Consider the following 19,041-nt stretch of genomic DNA (forward strand, 5'->3'; position numbering starts at 1 on the left):
ACGTGCTCACCTGTCAATCATGTCAGCTACAAGCTTAACTATGGATAACACATACCATTCAGAAAATCAAAATACATGTTTTTTTGTACCAGGCTGTAAATATGTTCATTTCTACTGTAAAATCGGGCTTTTGGCTGTGGTGTGAATGTTGCTTCGGGGCTGCTAAAGCCAGCCTCAAGCGGACACTCGAAGAACGGCAGGGTTTGTTCTCTTCTGTAGCTATTGATTCATTTTACAAGATCAGAGGTTGCCTCTAGGTTGGTGCACATCAAACTTCAGGCCACTCCTGCATGAGTGTGCATAAAGTGTGGTCATGCCTCTGTTCGAGCCAGAGGGCATTTGACATCTAACCATCCAAACCTTAATAGTGTCATCTTGACAGCAATCAAAATGGACAAATTCCGTTTGGTTGTTCCTTTCCAATGCCATACCAAGTCTTTCTGTGGTGCTGAATTATGTTGCAGAGATTATTATGGCAGTCTTACGATAACATAATGCTCACAGAACCTTGCTGGCTAATCCAGCTAACAGTTCATTCAGAATAAAAGTATTCAAACTAATGTTTATAAGGTGAACATATGAGGATTTAGTGTTAAGCTTTTAGCTGTAATTCAAGAAAGAGATACATTTTTTCAAGTTAGTATAGCAATCCATTTTTCTGTTTGCACTAAAAACTTTACAACTTTAGATAAATGCCATTGTCATTGATATGCTAAAGGCCATTCTGTGATAGCACGTGATTTATTAATTTTAAAAGAGGCATAAAGAAAGACATCTTAAAATGTATCTTTACCAACTGAAATGTTTACTGATGAAATCACATTAGTGCAGCCTAAATAAAGATGGAGTAAAAACCAGACATCCAATTCAGCACATAGTAAAAGTTATTTCCATTGACCTAAGACTTTTGAATGAAACACTTTTTGGGAAACACAGATACATAAGAGTCATTTATTACTCCATAAGAAGAAATACAAAGATGGCAGAGAAACTGCAATCACATAAGTCCTCTGAACATGTAGAAATGAATGCTGCCTGCACCAGGAAAATCCCCACATCAACATAATGGGTGACTGTTGACTGAATGTGCCAAGATATACCTGGCAGGTTGAATTTTTTAGATTCACACATAAGGCTCACTTTGCTACACCAGGGCTATCAGTAAACAGGAGAGACTTGGAGAGTATTCCTTAAAGCAGGATTAACAAGATCAGCATGGAGATTACTTGTTCCTAAATATGTTCATATTTATTTTGGGATACCTATGTCAATGTTCTGTGGTTTAATGACAATCCCCCCCGTTAGTGGTGTCTGACAGCCACTAACGTGGAGCTGTTAAGGAATCATTTCCAATCAGTTTATTACACATCAACAGATAAGACTTTGAAACTTTGCATTTTTAGATACCATTTCACAAATCAAGAATTTCCCTCCTTTTGCTTTTGAAGTTGGATAAAAAGGTGGAGACGACTCTTGTACCTGTGATTTAGAAGAGCAGTGTAGGATTTAGAGGCACCTAGTGGTGAGGTTCTAGTTTGCAACTAACTGATCACCACTTCCCCTCATTCATTTGCAATGTCCCTCTGTGAAGGCTGCAAAACTACGACAATGTTAAAAGGACACCTTTTGGACTCTGCTTATTCTAACAAGTTATCACTTTTTAATTTGATAATCCTATTAAACACTTGTGATGTTAAGCTTTTCTGCTGATAACGTCTACAGATCCATTGTTCTTAATTGCTTAACCTTAAAATATAAAGCGGAGGGTAATCCAAGCTTCTTTTTTTTTGTCAAAACCCAACTATTAGCACCTCATTAGATTTCTTTATCTTGTTAGTTTGAACCAATATTGTCGTTTCTGCTGTTCATGTTTTGTACTTAGTCAGAATGTCATTATGGACTATATGTTTGTCACAAACTAGATTTCTTAACCCTCAGAATGTTCCGCTCTCCCTAAGCAAACAATCTACTGTGAGGCATCAAACTGAAGGGAGCAATGTGAGTGTGTTTATCTTTTTATCCAAGTATATTTCAGCTCCCTTGAATGTCGCCTTTCAACTCTTATACTGTGTAAGAATTCAAGAAGCAGCCAGTGGATGATTTGTAAACTCAGATCTCATTTCGACTGCACGTTCATTTTTCAGCCTTCTGTTATACTACAGATTTTTAAATATTTTATGGCTAGTTGTTATGGTTCTAAGACTTGTTGACCCAATTTCAAGGAATGCCCCCCCGGTCTCTAGAATCGCTAGTTGTTCTCATTCATCTCTGGGATACATTTCATAAAGGTCTAATTAGGTTAGCAGAGACAGAGAAAAGAAGCGAAGCACGGCAAGCTAGTTGGATTTGCCCTGAGCTTCACACACCACACACGACGACTAACCAGCTGGTAGACATTCTGGTTGACACCAACCAAAGGTCAAAAGAGGCCCGATTTCAAGCCCAACCACTAAGCAAAGCCATAACCTATAAATACTTTCATATTTCCTTCAGAGGATATAGATTTCACTAAAAAAAAAAAAAGCAATCTGTGTTTTATGTAAGACACATTCAAGTACTTCCATTTTCATTTGAGGAACCGATATTTAATTCAAAGAACATTGAGAGCCTGAGCTCTGGGAGTGGGGCCTCTTGTTTGAGATGTGTGTGTGTGTGTGTGTGTGTGTGTGTGTGTGTGTGTGTGTGTGTGTGTGTGTGTGTGTGTGTGTCTGTGTGTGTGTGTGTGTGTGTGTGTGTGTGTGTGTGTGTGTGTGTGTGTGTGTTTGACCCAGGTGTGCTGGGTTGTCTGTGTCTGGAAAGTCCAGTCCTTGCTGTAGCTCTAGCCTACATATGGCTGAGGAAATGAGCTCGGCCGTTTTCGTCCAGGCGGCGGGTGAGGATCTCACAGCCGGTCTCTGTCACTAGCAGGGTGTGTTCGAACTGAGCTGACCGCTTCCCGTCTCTGGTCACCGCTGTCCAGCCGTCAGGCCACGTCTCATCTTGCCAGCCACCTGAGACATTAAACGCAAATACATCCTGAGGCTTTGGCTTACACATAAATCAGTTATACAGAAATCAAATCAATTCAACAGCTTGCTCCCCTTGTTTTGTCTCACTTATTCTTTATTCGACATGGTATAAAACAGAACATGTCCTTTTATCGAGCGAAAACGTGAAGTCTTTCTTTATCGGTAGATATGCCAGTTTAGCTGTTCATTGACCCAAAGGTTGAGGAAAAACAATGAGAAAATGTGAAAAAAATCGCCTCATGTCTAGTTCAAATTCAGGTCAAGCTTTGATTATACAATATTTCCAGATTAATAATATTTCAATAACTATCCTTTCTTATGTCTACATTATTCATACAGAGGCAGTTACACTCACCTTCACATATCATTGGCTCAATGGTGAACACATGGCCAGGCTTCATAACTCCTACTGCTTTGTTTTCTGAGAAATCAAATCAATGAAGGAATCATTCTGTAGTCACTGTCTGCAGCGACACTTTGAAAGATGAACATCAGCAGGAACAACACAACTCACTGGCATAATGTGGCACATTTGGAGCAGTGTGGAAAAGTCTGTGGATGCCGTGGCCGCAGTAGCTCCGCACCACAGAGAAGCCATTGGCCTGAGCGTGTTTTTGAATGATGTTACCTAATTCTCTGTAGCGAATGCCAGGCTTGACTGTAAAAAAAAGAAGAAAAAAAAGTGAACCTTGAACGATTACATGTGTTGTATGTCTTGATGGATATTAATATATATATTAGATATTAAGTCACGTAACGGCCCCCCCCCACGTGTTGGAAATGCTGTCTCGAATTTACCTGGCAACAGGCAAGACGTCCCGCCTTTCCATTAGATCAGCCCCTGATTATAAATAACTCTCAGCCTTCATTTAATCAAAGTGGAGGAGTTACTAAATAAAATCACCACCTGTGCAGTTTGTACTAAGACAGAAATGAGCTAATCATACAAAAGTAATGGATAACCAGGCTGTTTATTTCTTCTTTCAAAAAAGACATTCTAACATGTTTATACTTCTGAGGATTCTGCAGCCAGCCTCCAGTGGACAACTTGAGGGACTACTTAACACACCGATGTTTTGGCAAATTTTTTAGTCTGTCTGAGAGTTTAAAATTGAGTTTATAATGCGTGTACGTTTTCACAAACTAAACAGTCTGACAAGGGCCGTAACTATTTAAGACCAGCGGCATCTTTATTCTGTTTATCAAAAGTTAAGAAAAACACAGTTTCAAGAGTAAAGAGCAAACTAATTTTTTGTCAGAGTTATATACTAATACACATGTCTGACATTCACTGCAGTGAAGTTACATCACTTCAATCTCCATGGAAAGGTCGTATTCAAAATACAATGTAAAAAAAATGGAGCTGGAATTCTTACCGGAGTCGATGGCTTGCATAAGGCATTCATATGTAGTCTGAACGAGTTTCTTTGCTTCTTCCTCCACCTCTCCAACAAAGAAGGTTTCATTGAGGTCCCCATGGAAACCATTGTGGTATATAGTGATGTCCACTTTGAAAGAGTCAAAAGGAAAACATGTCATTTAGATTAGCATTAGGTATAACACTGCATGACATTCAACAGAGCAGAAGTGTCATTTTTGTAAATCTAAAAATGTGTATTGTGTCATAAAAATGTTTGTACACATCCAAACAATTCGAAGTCCAAAGAAAATATGAAGTGTGAAATATTGCTGATAAAGTGATGGTTGGTGATCTGGGATTTTTCAGACTTAAGGAGAAATAAAGAGGGCCGGAACTTTGACTAGCAACCCCCTGCAGTTAGAGGCTAATGAAACACTTTGTCTTGTAGGAGCATGCGGTGAGAGATGAGTTGTTGGTAAGAAGTCCATCAGACACTCTGAGGGGAGTGGCGGATGGAAGACATGGCTTGAGCAGGAATATTCATAAAGGGGCTAAAATTGGCCAAACTCCTGCTGATGTCATTTGAGGATGCTGGTACAACCATTTGTCATGGAGAACAAACTCTTCTTCCCCTTGCTTCCTAAATAAAACATTGCCCCACATCCAAACTTTACCCTCCCTAAAACTTGGTTTGACATTGAGAAATACAACAGTAGCGACATTACTTGTGTTTGAGTAGTGTTCTGGTACTTCATCATTTAGTAATGGTCACATTAAATATGTCAAAAACGAGCCAACAATCATGAAGCATACCGTTGAGGATGTCCCCTTCTTGTAGTTGTCTTCTGTCTGGGATGCCATGGCAGATGACTTCATTGACAGATGTGCAGCAGGACTTGGGGAAGTTGTAGTAGTTAAGAGGTGAAGGGTAGCAGTTTCTTGCTGTGCAAGCCTGAACATACAAAGCTAGTTAGTCATGGAGTCAAGTATTTTATTTTGAAATTCAGCCTTACAAGTCCTGAAGTGTAGAAAGAGCTGAATTCTACAGGACAAGCACGAGTCTGTTTGCCAACTATAAAACAAAAGTTTTAACAGCCACCTTGAAGTGAACTCAACGCTTCTGTTGGTATTCAAACATGTTCATCATCTGAAGTTGCACAACATGGAAACCAATCTCAGAAGTTTCTGATATTTGGTAACGAGGACAAGAGTGCTCTAAGTTTCACAACATGGACAAAATATTGTATTTGCATGAAATCAGCAGGCAAGTCGCACCGGTATATAAGACTCAATCTGTTTTTGTTTTTTCCTGCACCTGTATGCAATTTGCTTGGATATGCGCACACTTTAAATTTTTTTCTTCTTCTTTCATTTCAAACAAACACGCTTTTCACAGGATTTATTTTTTTTAAACAGAATACCACCTTCACCTTATGACCTCATGATGGAGAAAAAAAAATGCAGCGCCAGCCTGCTCTGCCTTGCTATGTACTCTATATGAGCAATGGTGTACAAGCTACAAGCCCACAGGTGCACACAGCATGGGTAATCTGATATAATAATTAAAAGTGGGTTTTATACACCAAATACTTGTGTAAGACTGGACAAATCCACCCCAGCTGGTGTTGAGTTCAAGTTTACCAGATGCACAGCGTGGTCGATTTCTTCTGTTGTAACTCCTGGTTTCACCATCCGTTCTGCAATGTCCAGGACTTCTCGTGCCAGCTGCAAAAAAACACATGTCAATACTGGAATGCAATCAAAAAGAAAAAGTACTATGGGAAGCAGCAACAGTCAAAACTTACCTTGCACACTACTCTCATTCCCTCAATGTCTTCTGGAGAAAGGACCTTGATTTGTGAAGTCCCCTTCAGAAACTGCTCAGACTCAGATATCCCTGTGTGAGGGAAACAAAGACAGGCATCTGTCATCATTTGTCACAGGAAAAAAGAAACGGCTGATGAGTGGACCTATAAGGGAATCTGCAAAGCAGCTGTCCTAGGTCTATCAATTCTTCGACACCGCTTGGACCTTTACAGCTGGATTCAAACATTAAGAAGAAACATGACCGTTTCATCTCAACTATAATTTTGCAGTAAGACATTAACTGGAGCAATTTTAACCTAAATACTTTGCATTTTCTAAAAAGCGGACATAAAAAGCAGGTATCACAGGGAGCATTTACAAGTCACAATGGAACCAAATATTTTGTTGTGAAATTCTTCAACTTTAAAAACCTAAGAGCAGATCTCTTAGTTCACCATTTAAACGACTAAATGAGCTGCTCCTACATGGAATAAGCTACAGAAGAAGCATCTGAGCAGAGGCAGACTCTAGTGACACTCACACTGTCGAATCATGAGGAACAAAGGAGATCTGTTTCGGTTAGATGAAGAACAGAGGCACAGGTGTCACTGCATTTAGCTAAGCAACAGAGCAGACTTCCTGTAATTAAACTACAGATTTAACAAGATCAGAACATTATTTTTGGACTACAAAAACACATTAGGGCAATTTTAAATACATGCTGGTCAAAGTCACCCCCCCCCCCCCCCCCCCCCCCCGATATACTTATATTACTGATCTATAATTTATCATTTCAAGAACAGGACTACTGAATGAACATGGATAGTTGCCTAGCAACACAGATGGTAAGGATTGTGTACACATCAAAGACAGCCTTCCTCCTGAGGAGCCTCGAGCATGACTGAGATAATCAATTTATCTCATTCTTGTATTGATACCACTGCTTGGGAAAGAAGCACTGTCTGAGAAAGTAAAGGAGGTGATCATTAAATGCCTTCATAATGGTTGTGTGTTTTTCCTAATGGGCTTTAGATATATAGATAGACGATGATTACTATCCAATGTTATTTAAAGATGCTCTGGGTTTCACTTCAGCTTCATAATATTTCTAAAATAGAATAGTGTATTAGTCTGTAAAATGTGTGCTTCTTGTCCCTGAGAAGGCGTCACTGGAGAGTAAAGGGAGACGGTAACCATGACTACCTGGAGCATGGAGCTATGCAGTCAGATGACAAGGGTGTAGAGGTTGCCATGGTTGCACATGGAATGACTTGCTCAGAGATAAAGATGCAAATCATATGCCAGGTCACAATTATAGGTGTTTGACAATCAACAGTGAGGAGCGCACTTGTGAACCCCTCAATACAAGTCACAATACAATCACTTTACTAACTGGGTTGACAGGTTTTCATTTTCAGGTCGGATTTTTGTTTCTGAAGAAAAACTACATTTGAATTTCTCATGGTTTCTTTTTGTTCGGTGAGCGTAAACAAAGAAGGAACAAGTGGCCGTGTTAAATCATTTGTTAGGAAGCAGACTTTAGTTGCTACAAAACGTCGAAAAGCTCTGGACGAAGTATTCTGACGTAATGTTCTTTAAGCATTGCCTTCTTATGTGAAGACACTCAGGCTACTCTGATGAGAGTTTTTTTTAGCCAACAACCCAAAACAAAACAGCTTTGACGTATGAATGCTAAGAGTTTATGTGTGATTGCTTTGTTCACTACGGTCGCAGCCTCAGAGAACATGTTACATATCACAAGTGCAATTTGGCAGTTGTCGTGCTATCCAAAGGTAGGAATGTTAATAGGCCTATTCATTGTGCGCTGGTGTAGCTTAAAGCTGGTTCACACGGCAGGATTTTAAAATTGTCGGACGATTTCCCAAACTTTAGAGAGAACACACGGCGATAAATCGCAGTTTGGGTCGTACAGTGTGTGGTGTGCGGCCACATGGTAACAACATCTTGAATTTCCCTCGGGATCAATAAAGCATCTATCTATCTATCTATCAACACACCCCGCATGAACGCATTTCACTCGCGAACATCCCCCGATCAGACGGGAAATCTCGCAAAACCTCCGAGATCAAAAGTGTTTCGATTTTTGGATACTCCCCGTGTTTCCTCGCCACTACGTCACCTTGCTTTCTGATTGGCTGCTAGTCACGGTCAACAGGCTCGTGCTGGTTTTCCCCTCGAGGGGACACCAGACACGATGAGAAATTGGGCCAAAATAATCCAACATGTTGAATATCCTCGATTTGAGATCAGAGCAGAAGTAATTCCGCAGAAGTAATTCCATGACAATCTAGCTCTTGGGAAGAGAAAAACAAACAGAAGAATGACCAACACTGCAACTCCAGCCCAAACACTACAGTGTGAACTCACTGCCGAGGTGAACGTTGAAGTGTTTGGTGAGCTTCGTCTAAGTATAGTTATTGATTTCTGCAACTGTTTCTACTGTTATGTGAGACAAAGTGTCAGCCGTGATTTCCAGATCTCATGACACGTAGTCAGCGTTTAAGCGTGATACCACTGATCAGGTGTTGTTTCCCAAGATTTCAAAAAAGCAAAAGAAATATCTGTATTACATTTTCCAAGTTTCAAATAAGAAACAAACACTTCTTAGGTGGAAAGATGAGCCAACAAGATCAAGCCTTTAAAAAATAAATTAAAAAACTTGTTTTCTTTCTTTTCTTTTTTTTAGTGAAAGCATCATGGTTACCTCGTGGATGATCAGAGTAGTCAGGTCTTTGGATGTCACTTGGCACAGGCCTCATAGGAGTCTGCAAAAAGGAGGGGAGAAGATTTTTTTTTTAATTATCAAAAAGCAAGCAAAATTATTAAACACAATGTTTTTAGGGTGTAGTGAAAAGCCAAACCACAGAAAACACACAAGACCTAACAGCCCTTTAGGAACGTGCAAATCACAGTACATGTTTCATGGGATTTTGTTCCCTCTGGCGTTTGAACATTAATAATATGTTCACTTTTGATAGTTGTTTGAACTTACCAGGGGGTAGTACGGGCGTAGTTTCCCTGTGTAGCGGTAGCCCGGCCATGGGTCTGTGTTGATGTCATTCTCCACACAGTTCTTGGATTCATTCTGGTTCTGGTCCTCTTCTAAAAACACACAGATAATCTCTAAAGTATTGAGCATCATGATGGTAATGGGTGTCATCCATTTTCAACTTTTTTGAATAGGCTGCAGCGGCACAGTCTATAGTAGTAGTTAGTTTAGTGTTAGTTTCTAAAGGCACAGCCTCTCATTCAATACTGTTGACCAAATAAACTCTGAATGACTCAAGCTCATAATTTGATGTACACAAACACAGAGCTGACAGTGATCACGATTACATACTTGCTTTTTTGTGCAGCAACTTGTGAGACACCCAGCTCCCTTTGAAACATTCCTGGAAATAAAAACGCACAAAAGCAATGTAAACAAGGACACAAACTGACAGTCAGCTCTCAGATACAACACGCATCTGCATGCATCAATTGTGATTGTGTAATTCAAAATCAATGGCCTTTGAGAATCAAATCAAACAGAGAGCAACAAGGAATACAAACACCAGTGTCAGGTTGCAAAGTGAAGACTGTAATGGCAACCTCAAGGCTCTACCATGGCCAAACTATTTATACTTTCACGCTAAACAGAGTTGGACAACTGTGGATTCAGGTTCATTACCTACAACTGCAGACACATTTCCTAATGTAATCCCTATTAAAAAGATAAGACAAAAGGCAAACTTTAAAATCCTATTTGAACTCTAAACTTTTGACAAGCCCGAGAACTATTTCAGGAAAGTCAAGTGTTTGTATGAAGTGTCTGTCAGTACCAACGTGTTCAAACTGTGTAACAAGATTCTGCTCGGCTTAATAACAAGCTATATTAACACTTTAAACAGCGGCATTCAGTCAAGTGTCTATGTTCTTGCTGGAATGAATACATGTTAAAATGACAGATTCATAAAGGGGGCTCGTTTAGGCTGGAAGAAGGCCCATGACGAGGGTAAAAGTCTTAGCACCGAGAGACCAGCATGCATCATGAACTCTTCTTCTGTCAATTATAAAAACTGAATTATCATTACTAAAATCCTTTTGCATTACAGTTCATCTGCTTCACACAAAAGATAAACGTATAAGTACAAAAGATAAACGCTGATGGGTAATAGCAACAGAGACAATTCAAACGAGCAGGAACGTTGAATTTGGCTCAAGCAACACGAATCAAACAGCTTGCTAAAGCTAGCTAATCATTTTCCCTGTGCCTTGTGTTCGGGGGAGAACTTATATTACAGTCACAGATAGCATTATTTATCCTCGGCAATATTTATACTTTCCCACAAGTGGAAATCATTACTTTTCGTGAAGTTGTGGTGTTATAACGGTGAACCAAGCACCCACACATGTCTACCTAGCCTGACAGCTAGCAGCCGCGTGATGAAACGCCGGGCCCTGGTTTGTTGCTGGAGCAGACTTTTAAACTGGACAAGGCGAGAAAGCAACGGTACCTGTGAACAGAAGTATGAGCCTTGAATACCAAGCTTGATACATGTAGGGCACTGAAGTTTAGCGTCCTTACTGCAGCCCTCTGTCTCACACTCTCTTCTAGCCTCGGTGCTCGCCATGCCTTCGTCTGCAGGAGGGGTGGAGTCGCAGCGAAGGAGCTAGCCAGTGACTGCACACTGCGCATGTCCGCAGTCGGGCCGTCACGTTGGACTTTTTCATCCAATCAACATAAACTTTCCTTACACAGATTTGTAAGATGGCGACCGCCGAACCGGTGAGCACTTTCTTTAATAAAGAAAATATGATAACAGTTGTGAGGCTATATGCTGTTATAATAGGGACAGAACACATTAAAAGTTAATGCTCAACTATTAATTATAGTCTCTGACAGTAAATTGGTCGTTGTTACAATCACACGTGCTGTCCTGACTCGTTTCAAGTTAGCAGTCTGTGCCACGACCTCGGCGTAAAACAGCTTGTGAGCCCTGCAAACTTTAAGGCTGACGTGATGGCTAACCGACGTGCCATTCACCTTTGTGGTCAGAACTGCACCAACTTTCATGACAACGTTAATGACTTCCCCGAAGCTATGGTTTTCTATAAAACCCGAGAAATAGTTAGGACATATTGTATTGTTATGACATACTAGTAAACTCGACGAGCACATTACCCACTAAATAAACAGATACGTTGTTTCTGTTTCAAACAGAAACAACGTAACCCCACGAGGGCACTGAAGTAAACCGTTCACAGTTTATTTTTTAAATGCCAACGTTCATTGACAGAATAACAGCTACTTTCAGGCTGATGTCGACGTAAATTTAGCAAAAGTTTAATGGTAAGAAAGCTCTAGGGTAAAGGTTATTTAAAAGTTGTTTAAATCTCTCTATCAACATTATTTGATGTGTTAAATTTAAGAGACATCGTTTTACCAAATATAGATTAATAACACGAAGAACTTGCGTGGTGTTTCTTTCCGGACAGTAGCAAACATATTTTTACATGAATACTTCCTCGCGTTGTAGTGAAGCTAATGCGTTATAATAATAATGCTCCTTGTTACCAGCAGAGGGTCATGTTTGCAAGAAGTTAAAGTACTCAAGCTGTAGCTTCACATTGACGTTTATCAACTTTCACCAGTGGACGCTTCACGCTACCTAAAATGACATATTGTAAAATTACAACAAAGAAAATGTATTTATGATTTTTTAATTCTTTGAGAATCTAAAGAAGTTCGTAGTTTTTGTACGGGTTGTACTTTACATTGCCTTATGTTTTATTACACCACCATGCAGCTGTCATGGCTGACGAGTCACTGTAGAGTCACTAGTGGTGTTGTTGCTGTCAAAGGAGGTCCTATTAATGTGTTCACGACGTTTTCCTCTGTTCAAGTAATAGTAATGACTTGATTAAAAATACTCCTATCCTGTGCCCCATATGTGTTTCTCTCACGTGTTTTAGGGAAGCAGCCCAAGTCCAAACCAGACTGATGAGGACGGAGCTGAGGAGTGTGGACAGGAGATAGTAAGCCCTGAGGCCTACATCAAGCATCCACTCCAGAACAAGTAAGGCTCTGCAATACACAGGGAATTAAAACTGCTGTCTCAGGGGTCACTGTGAGGATAAGACAATCGAACATTTCTGGGGTTTTTCTGCTTTTCATAGACCAACAGGAAATTAAAAAAAATCTTTGTTCTTGTTTTGGTAATCATTTGACATTTCTATTTAGTGCCATTTCTTCAAGACTTCTCTTTTACTTATCAACTGCCAGTTAACGGGTAATGCTTTGGTTCACCAGTTTATATAAGGTTTTGACTGACAAATCTTGGGGTCACAACGTGTTTAACATTCATAGTTTCCTGTTGTCATCAACGTCAAAGAAGACCTACGGTACTTGAGTTACTTGTCACACAGTTGTTTGAATGAAAGGCACAGTGCACAGACATCTGAATGAGCGTTCAACAGAAACAATGAAAGCTTTGTTTACCACGTGGAAGCTGAGCAATTAACCACGATGTTTGTACGTGGTACAAAGTAAAAACATGTTTTAATAACTCAGGAAATAACCATACTACTCTTTACTCCAAAAATCAACACGTGAGCATTCTACAAAATCATCACAGACTGAAAGGAAAACTGTTGACAGCACACTACTAAAACAGCCTTTTCATACACTTTCCATGGAAACCTTTACTAATGAAGTGATACATTTGACTGTTGAAAAGTACTAGTGCAGTGTAAGATCAGCACAGAGGTAAGAGGTGCTGCTTGATCCACTTGTGGGGGATAAAATCAACCCAACTCCAAAGTTCCTGCCCCGAGCTTTAAACATAAAGATTATATGCAAAACCAGAAAGATGTGAAAGAGAGCTATTTAAAAACATTATGATGGATGGAAGCATTTTGATAGTATCTTTAATTATAGGCTTCATACTTCAATTATTGAAACTGTAGTATAAGAACTATGATTATTTATGTTTATGTTATAGTAGACAGTGACTCAGTGGTTCGGAGTTTTACTTGTAGCCCTATCTGTTTGTTTTCATGTTCATCCAGTATGTAAGTGCATTTATTTCTCACGGCCTAAACAAATGCAGTCTGATGGATTGGAGACTTTATTTCCCCACAGTGAGACTTTGATTGCCTGTGATGGTCCGTTGACCTGTCCAGAGAGTTTCAGTGTTTTCTTTCAGTCCACACTCAGATAGGTTCCAGCTCCCTCCTGTGCTGAATACCAAATCTGCAACAATTGAATATTTTATGTATATTTAAATTCCACAAGGATATTTGTCTCTGCAAGGGTCAAATATAAAGTCCAAAACAGAAAGCCAGTCAGCTAAAGGAAAAGTAAAGAGCTCAAGCACTTGTTCTGCTCCACAGCTTAGTTGTGAGGTTTGCAAAACTTGGATTGGAGTAGATAAAGAAATATTCCCTCCAGCTGTTAATTCAAGTAGTTTAAAATAAGTGCATTTATGTTTTATGTAATTGTTAAGACCTGCCCGGTTCCATGTAAGGTAATTATGTGTGTGAGCATGCATGAGAAGATACTCCTCCTAAAGTTCCATTTAAATCCAGCTTAATCCAAAGACTCATAATTAGAGGAAACTTTTTTTTTTTTTAAACCCCGACGGGAAAAGATTCACGACAGTCAACTGGCCACTGCAAGCTCAACTCGAGCTGGCTGATGGCATCAGCTTTTAAAGTCTTTACTGGCCAGTTTTAGAAAACAAGGCTGGATATGCTGTTTTCTCTGCTTATCAGCTTGTTTTGTTGTTATTTTTTTTCTACCTTGAATCCAAGTATGGAAGCAACTCACTGGCCCTATCTTCGTTAATTTTTAAAGATGTTTTATTTTTAGTTACAAAAAAAAAAAAAGTCATCTTCAGGAGGCAGTTAGAGGAAAGGAGAGAGTCGAAGCAGTGCGCTATTCTGTCGGGTTGCGTTAGTGTCAACTGACAAATGTCAGAAATTCTAGACCTGCATCTTGCTCGTATAGTTCACAACGTTTGAGACATTCTCATTATGAGTGGTGGGACTGGGAAGGGAGTATCAGCGTTGACACCATACCTGGAGAACGCATAAACAGAACCTGAGTCTGTTGACATTGTCAAAAAGTTGACAATGCTGTGATGGCCGTGTGGTAGAGTAGGTAAGATACAGAAGATCAATATGTGGGTATAGTGTATGGTGAGAGAGAGCATGGCATTGATCGGGGCAACTCTAGGACAACAGAGCTCAGCACTGCAACCTTCCAGAGGTTTCTCGGAACTAATTGGACCAAACACCGGTGCAGGGAGGTTCCCACTAAACAACTCCAGCGCTGTCCTGAATCCTACAACATCATCATCAGTGTCCACTGTTGACATGTAGAGGCCAGGAGGGGCCATATGGGAGGGTAGGCAGTGTTGGCGTTGTCACTACCTGGAGCTCACATCAACGTTTACGTGCATCTGTTTTGGTTGTAGGGGTGAATAGGGCCATGAGGTAGGTTATGTAACTTATCTGTAGGGGCATATTGACACATGATTGGGATGAGGTGTGTCTTCACTGGGCGCTTATCCTTTTCCTGAAATATCTTATATTTATTTCAATTCTGAATGTGACGATCATTAATGAAATATGACTGTAATATGTTCTGCCTCAATTATGGCCTTGAATCAAACGTTTAGTTATATTACAACACATGTTAATTAGGGATGTACACACATTTTCCATAAACTCAAGACTACATACTATTTCAGAAGTATACTTTGTTGTTGCCTGTGATGAAACTGATAGACAAGCTGCTTTAATGGCTCGTTAATAAAGTCTGCATCGATATGTTTGAATGGCTTCCCATTGCAGAGAGCTTAAGAGGGCGGCTGTTGGGAAAAAAACAAACAAACTTGGTGTCAAACTAGTTTCCAAACACATCATGGATTGGACCATGACATCGATAGCCTGACTTACTGAGGGGTTTGTGAAGGCAGTCACACGCCGCTTGTTTGCACCAAAGCTCTGTGCTTGAATATAATTATATAATTTGCTATATAGCACCAGATCAAAACAGAAGTCATTTAAGGATACCTTTCGATTGGACAGATAAGCTGTCATGAAAAGAAACGCATGAACACCAACATTCCTTCAAGTGTTTGTGTCGCCCCCCCCCCAAAGAAAAAAAATGTAAACCTGCATTCCATGTATACATACCCGTTTCTGTTTCTTTTGTCCCACAGATGGTCCCTGTGGTTCTTCAAGAATGACAAGAGCAAAACATGGCAGGCCAACCTGCGACTCATCTCTAAATTTGACACTGTTGAAGATTTCTGGGCGTAAGAGCTATAAATTTCTGTGTTTTCCTGTTCCTCAATCTCACGCCTAAAACCATTAAACGTTATGACTGTCTGCTGACAGGCAGAACAACTGACACTTTGACACCTTTTGTCTTTCCTCATTTCAGTCTCTACAACCACATCCAGTTATCAAGCAACCTCATGTCAGGCTGTGATTACTCCTTATTTAAGGTACGTCTGAATGATCGTTGATGTAAGTATGCAGAGAGTGAGGAATTTGAACTCATTAAAGTAAAACTGTTCTCAACATTTCATCCCCATGTCCACATTGCTCTATCGGGTGTTCAGCACTATGTACAAGAACATCAATTTTTCATTGATTCCCTTTATAAATCAGTCTGAATAAAACATGTAAAGAAACAGTTTTAGTTAAATTTAGAGGATCACATGGAATCATTTTGAGTCGCTTCAGTCTCAGGGCAGGAGGCCTGACAATATGGCACTCGATGCCATTCACACTTGAAGTGGTAGATGTTTTTTTTTTCAGCAGTTATATGAACTACTCCGAGTCCATTCTCAAAATTAGAAATGCTTGTGAGAATACTCGGCAATAAAACGAGAATGTAACAATAATGTTTTATGACCACTTTACCAGTTTAGCTAAATTGGAAGATTTTGATGAAGACCGAAATCAAATAAAGACCCCCTCAAAAAAATTAACATTACCCTACTGAATTATCAAAACAAGCAGAAAACATGATCATTATCGGACTGTGTCAACCCAGAGCTCTGTAAACAAGATTTGAACTCCTAGTTTTCACTGAAGGGGTGTTGTTTTATAACATTAAAGTTCATATCCAGTTTTTTTTTTAATTCCGCCGTCACCTGGCACTTGTTGACTTAATTATCATTCCGCCTGCAGAGCCTCTTATGAGTATTTTTTGGTGTTATCAGTGCAGAGTTTGAAAAGATGCATTTTTCTTGAAGGCAATGTCCAATCCTGCTGAAACCTCTCTTTTAAAGGGTATTTAAAGTTTCACTGCAGGAGTCTGGGATGTGTATTGACAATTTGAAATATCGCTTCAGGACGGCATTGAACCCATGTGGGAGGATGAGAGAAACAAGCGTGGCGGCCGCTGGCTGCTCACGCTCAACAAGCAGCAGAGAAGATTAGACCTGGACCGTTTCTGGCTGGAAACTGTAAGTTTGACTAGCCGTGTTCTTTGTCCTGTTTAAATGTTGAACTCACTGAAACGAGTGATCAATCACTTCTTCAGCCTCTCCCCAAAGCAGGACATTTATTACCTGCTGGCAGCCATAATTAGTTGTACCACTCGATCATTGCACTTGTCACACTGCTGATATGCATCATTATTACACATTCTCATCCCTTTGCAAGAGCAACATGACGATTTATACTTTTGCTGACTTCAGAAAGTATTCTTTGTTATACATTACTCTATGCTGAATTGGTGGTGAGTCCTTACAACACCTTGAGATAAGAGCATCTGAAAACTGGTGAGATTTCTGTGGAGTCTGAAGTCCACAAACTGTTCTGGTGAGCTGCTCTAAAGGTCACTGACAGGAACATAGACGCCCGGTAAGCCATGACTCGTCGGTTAGCAAACAGCTCTGACTACATTGTCAGAGTTGTATCCAATGCTATTTGTGGGCTTAAACAACTCTATTTGTTTCATACCACACACTGCTATGGCTGCAAAAGCTTGAGATTAAACCCCAGACCTTAGAGGGCAGAGATGAGCTTCCCATTGCTGAGCAGCACTTTAGTGAGCAGGCGATGAGTTCTGTGAAATTTTCTGATTTTACTGTGTTCATTTTCACAAAAAAATATATGTGTGTGTGTGTGTGTGTGTGTGTGTGTGTGTGTGTGTGTGTGTGTGTGTGTGTGTGTGTGTGTGTGTGTGTGTGTGTGTGTGTGTGTGTGTGTGTGTGTGTGTGTATATGTATGTATATATTTTTCTATTGCCATAGCAAGGTTGTTATTTTACAGAATCTTGATGGTATTTCTGCTGAGTTGAAGTTTGCAAATAAGATTTACTAATTGCATTCCCGGGATTCATCGCAAAACACATCTGATGAACATATATCAGATCAGATATATATATAATTCATGTATGTATGTATTTCTAAGGTCAGTTATCAATTCACAGGAATTCATAGTTTAAGTTCCTGGACTTTTGTCATGTTTAATCTAGGTTGCGCTGAAGATGACATGCTTATTATCTTTTTTTTTTTTTTTTTTTTTAAATAATTGACGTTATCAGAGTGCAATACCCTGTGTGGTTAATATGATTTGGCTAACTAGTCCTCACTATATGTCGACATTTTGAGTAAAATTAAAAACCTTGAACTACAATACAAATATTGTAAAGTTTTTTTTAACTTTGCTTCCACTCCTCTGCCAGCTCCTGTGCTTAGTTGGAGAGGCTTTTGATGACTTCAGTGATGAAATCTGTGGCGCTGTCGTCAACATCCGCACAAAGGGAGACAAAATAGCTGTCTGGACATCAGACTTTGAGAATCGGGAAGCTGTGACACACATAGGGTGAGGCTGGTTTACAGAATGTTTACCTTTATAAATATATATTATGACGCTCGATGCATCTTCATACGATGTTTTGCTGTCAACAGGCGAGTTTACAAAGAACGCTTGGGGCTTCCCATGAAGATGACTATTGGCTACCAATCTCACACGGACACGGCTACCAAGAGTGGTTCAACCACCAAGAACAAATTTGTTGTTTGAAAAACACCCTAAGTGCCTCTTTCATTTTTCTTGTCTTATTTGTTGTTGGTGCATATGTTTACTTTGCTGCAAAGACTCTGTGCAATGCAATCTGGAAAAAAAAGCTTCAGACTACATGCCAAATGTTCCCATAAACCTACCCAGGACCTAAACTACAGGAAAAAAACCCATGGATAACAGATGAATGTGAACTTTCCAAAACACTAGCAATGAGAGGTATTAATAGGGAAGAGATTTAGAGTGTGCATACTCTACTAAAGAAATTTCTGTTGATTTTTGTTTTAATTCAGGGAAGCCTGGTTAGGGAGGGGAAAAAAGTAAATTTCTCTCCTTTGTTCTACAGCGTTATTGGTTTTCTGTAATCTTTAATAACATGAAACACTTTTAATTTATTATTAATTTTTCCTGCAATTGATTAGTTTGTTAGACTTTTGTTTTATGCCTTTTTGCCTTGAACTGTTGCACGTAATCAAAAATTTTAAAGTATTTCATGACATATTCATTTAAGTGTTAATATAATTAAAAACATTGGTTTTGCAATTATAACTGGTTAAAGTGTGTAATTTACTTTGCAAGCTGTTGGTAAATTTGACTTTAGTTGGGCTGTAAATAGAAACTTTTGAGTTCCATAACATGCTACAGCAGACTGTCCAGGAATCTTCTATTGATTGATTAGCATTACTATGTATGTCAGGTGGCTGACACAGACAGACAGACAGACACTTTATTGATCCCGAGGGAAATACAAGATTTACAGTTCATCATTGCTGGTACATCTTCCAAATTCAAACCTTCTCACCCACATACCCTAAT

At 39.6% G+C, this 19,041-nt stretch overlaps 2 protein-coding genes across 3 annotated transcripts; one reads left to right on the forward strand and one right to left on the reverse strand.

Annotated features, from left to right (window-relative positions):
• Window positions 1-784: 784 nt before the first annotated feature.
• Window positions 785-10,825, reverse strand: metap1 (methionyl aminopeptidase 1). Its single transcript, XM_079369698.1, has 12 exons — window positions 10,692-10,825; window positions 9,536-9,587; window positions 9,188-9,297; window positions 8,900-8,960; window positions 6,174-6,265; window positions 6,010-6,093; window positions 5,182-5,320; window positions 4,385-4,516; window positions 3,523-3,666; window positions 3,364-3,429; window positions 2,746-2,990; window positions 785-2,641 (listed from the first exon to the last, which is right to left on the reverse strand). The coding sequence occupies exons 1-11, from the start codon at window positions 10,806-10,808 to the stop codon at window positions 2,824-2,826; spliced, it is 1,164 nt and encodes a 387-aa protein (XP_079225824.1). The 5' UTR covers window positions 10,809-10,825; the 3' UTR covers window positions 785-2,641; window positions 2,746-2,823.
• A 48-nt stretch (window positions 10,826-10,873) lies between these two features.
• eif4eb (eukaryotic translation initiation factor 4eb) lies at window positions 10,874-18,774 on the forward strand. 2 transcript variants are annotated; one of them, XM_079369706.1, is made up of 7 exons: window positions 10,874-10,963; window positions 12,151-12,254; window positions 15,405-15,500; window positions 15,629-15,692; window positions 16,548-16,661; window positions 17,888-18,027; window positions 18,114-18,774. In XM_079369706.1, exons 1-7 carry the CDS (start codon window positions 10,946-10,948, stop codon window positions 18,226-18,228), a joined length of 651 nt encoding a protein of 216 aa, XP_079225832.1. In that variant the 5' UTR covers window positions 10,874-10,945; the 3' UTR covers window positions 18,229-18,774. The 2 variants fall into 2 exon arrangements, with proteins under 2 accessions (XP_079225832.1, XP_079225833.1); XM_079369707.1 differs by lacking the exon at window positions 10,874-10,963 and adding an exon at window positions 11,423-11,527.
• Window positions 18,775-19,041: the final 267 nt, after the last annotated feature.

The sequence above is a fragment of the Symphodus melops genome (assembly GCF_947650265.1).
Source record: "Symphodus melops genome assembly, chromosome: 19".
NCBI classification, from domain to species: Eukaryota; Metazoa; Chordata; class Actinopteri; order Labriformes; family Labridae; genus Symphodus; species Symphodus melops.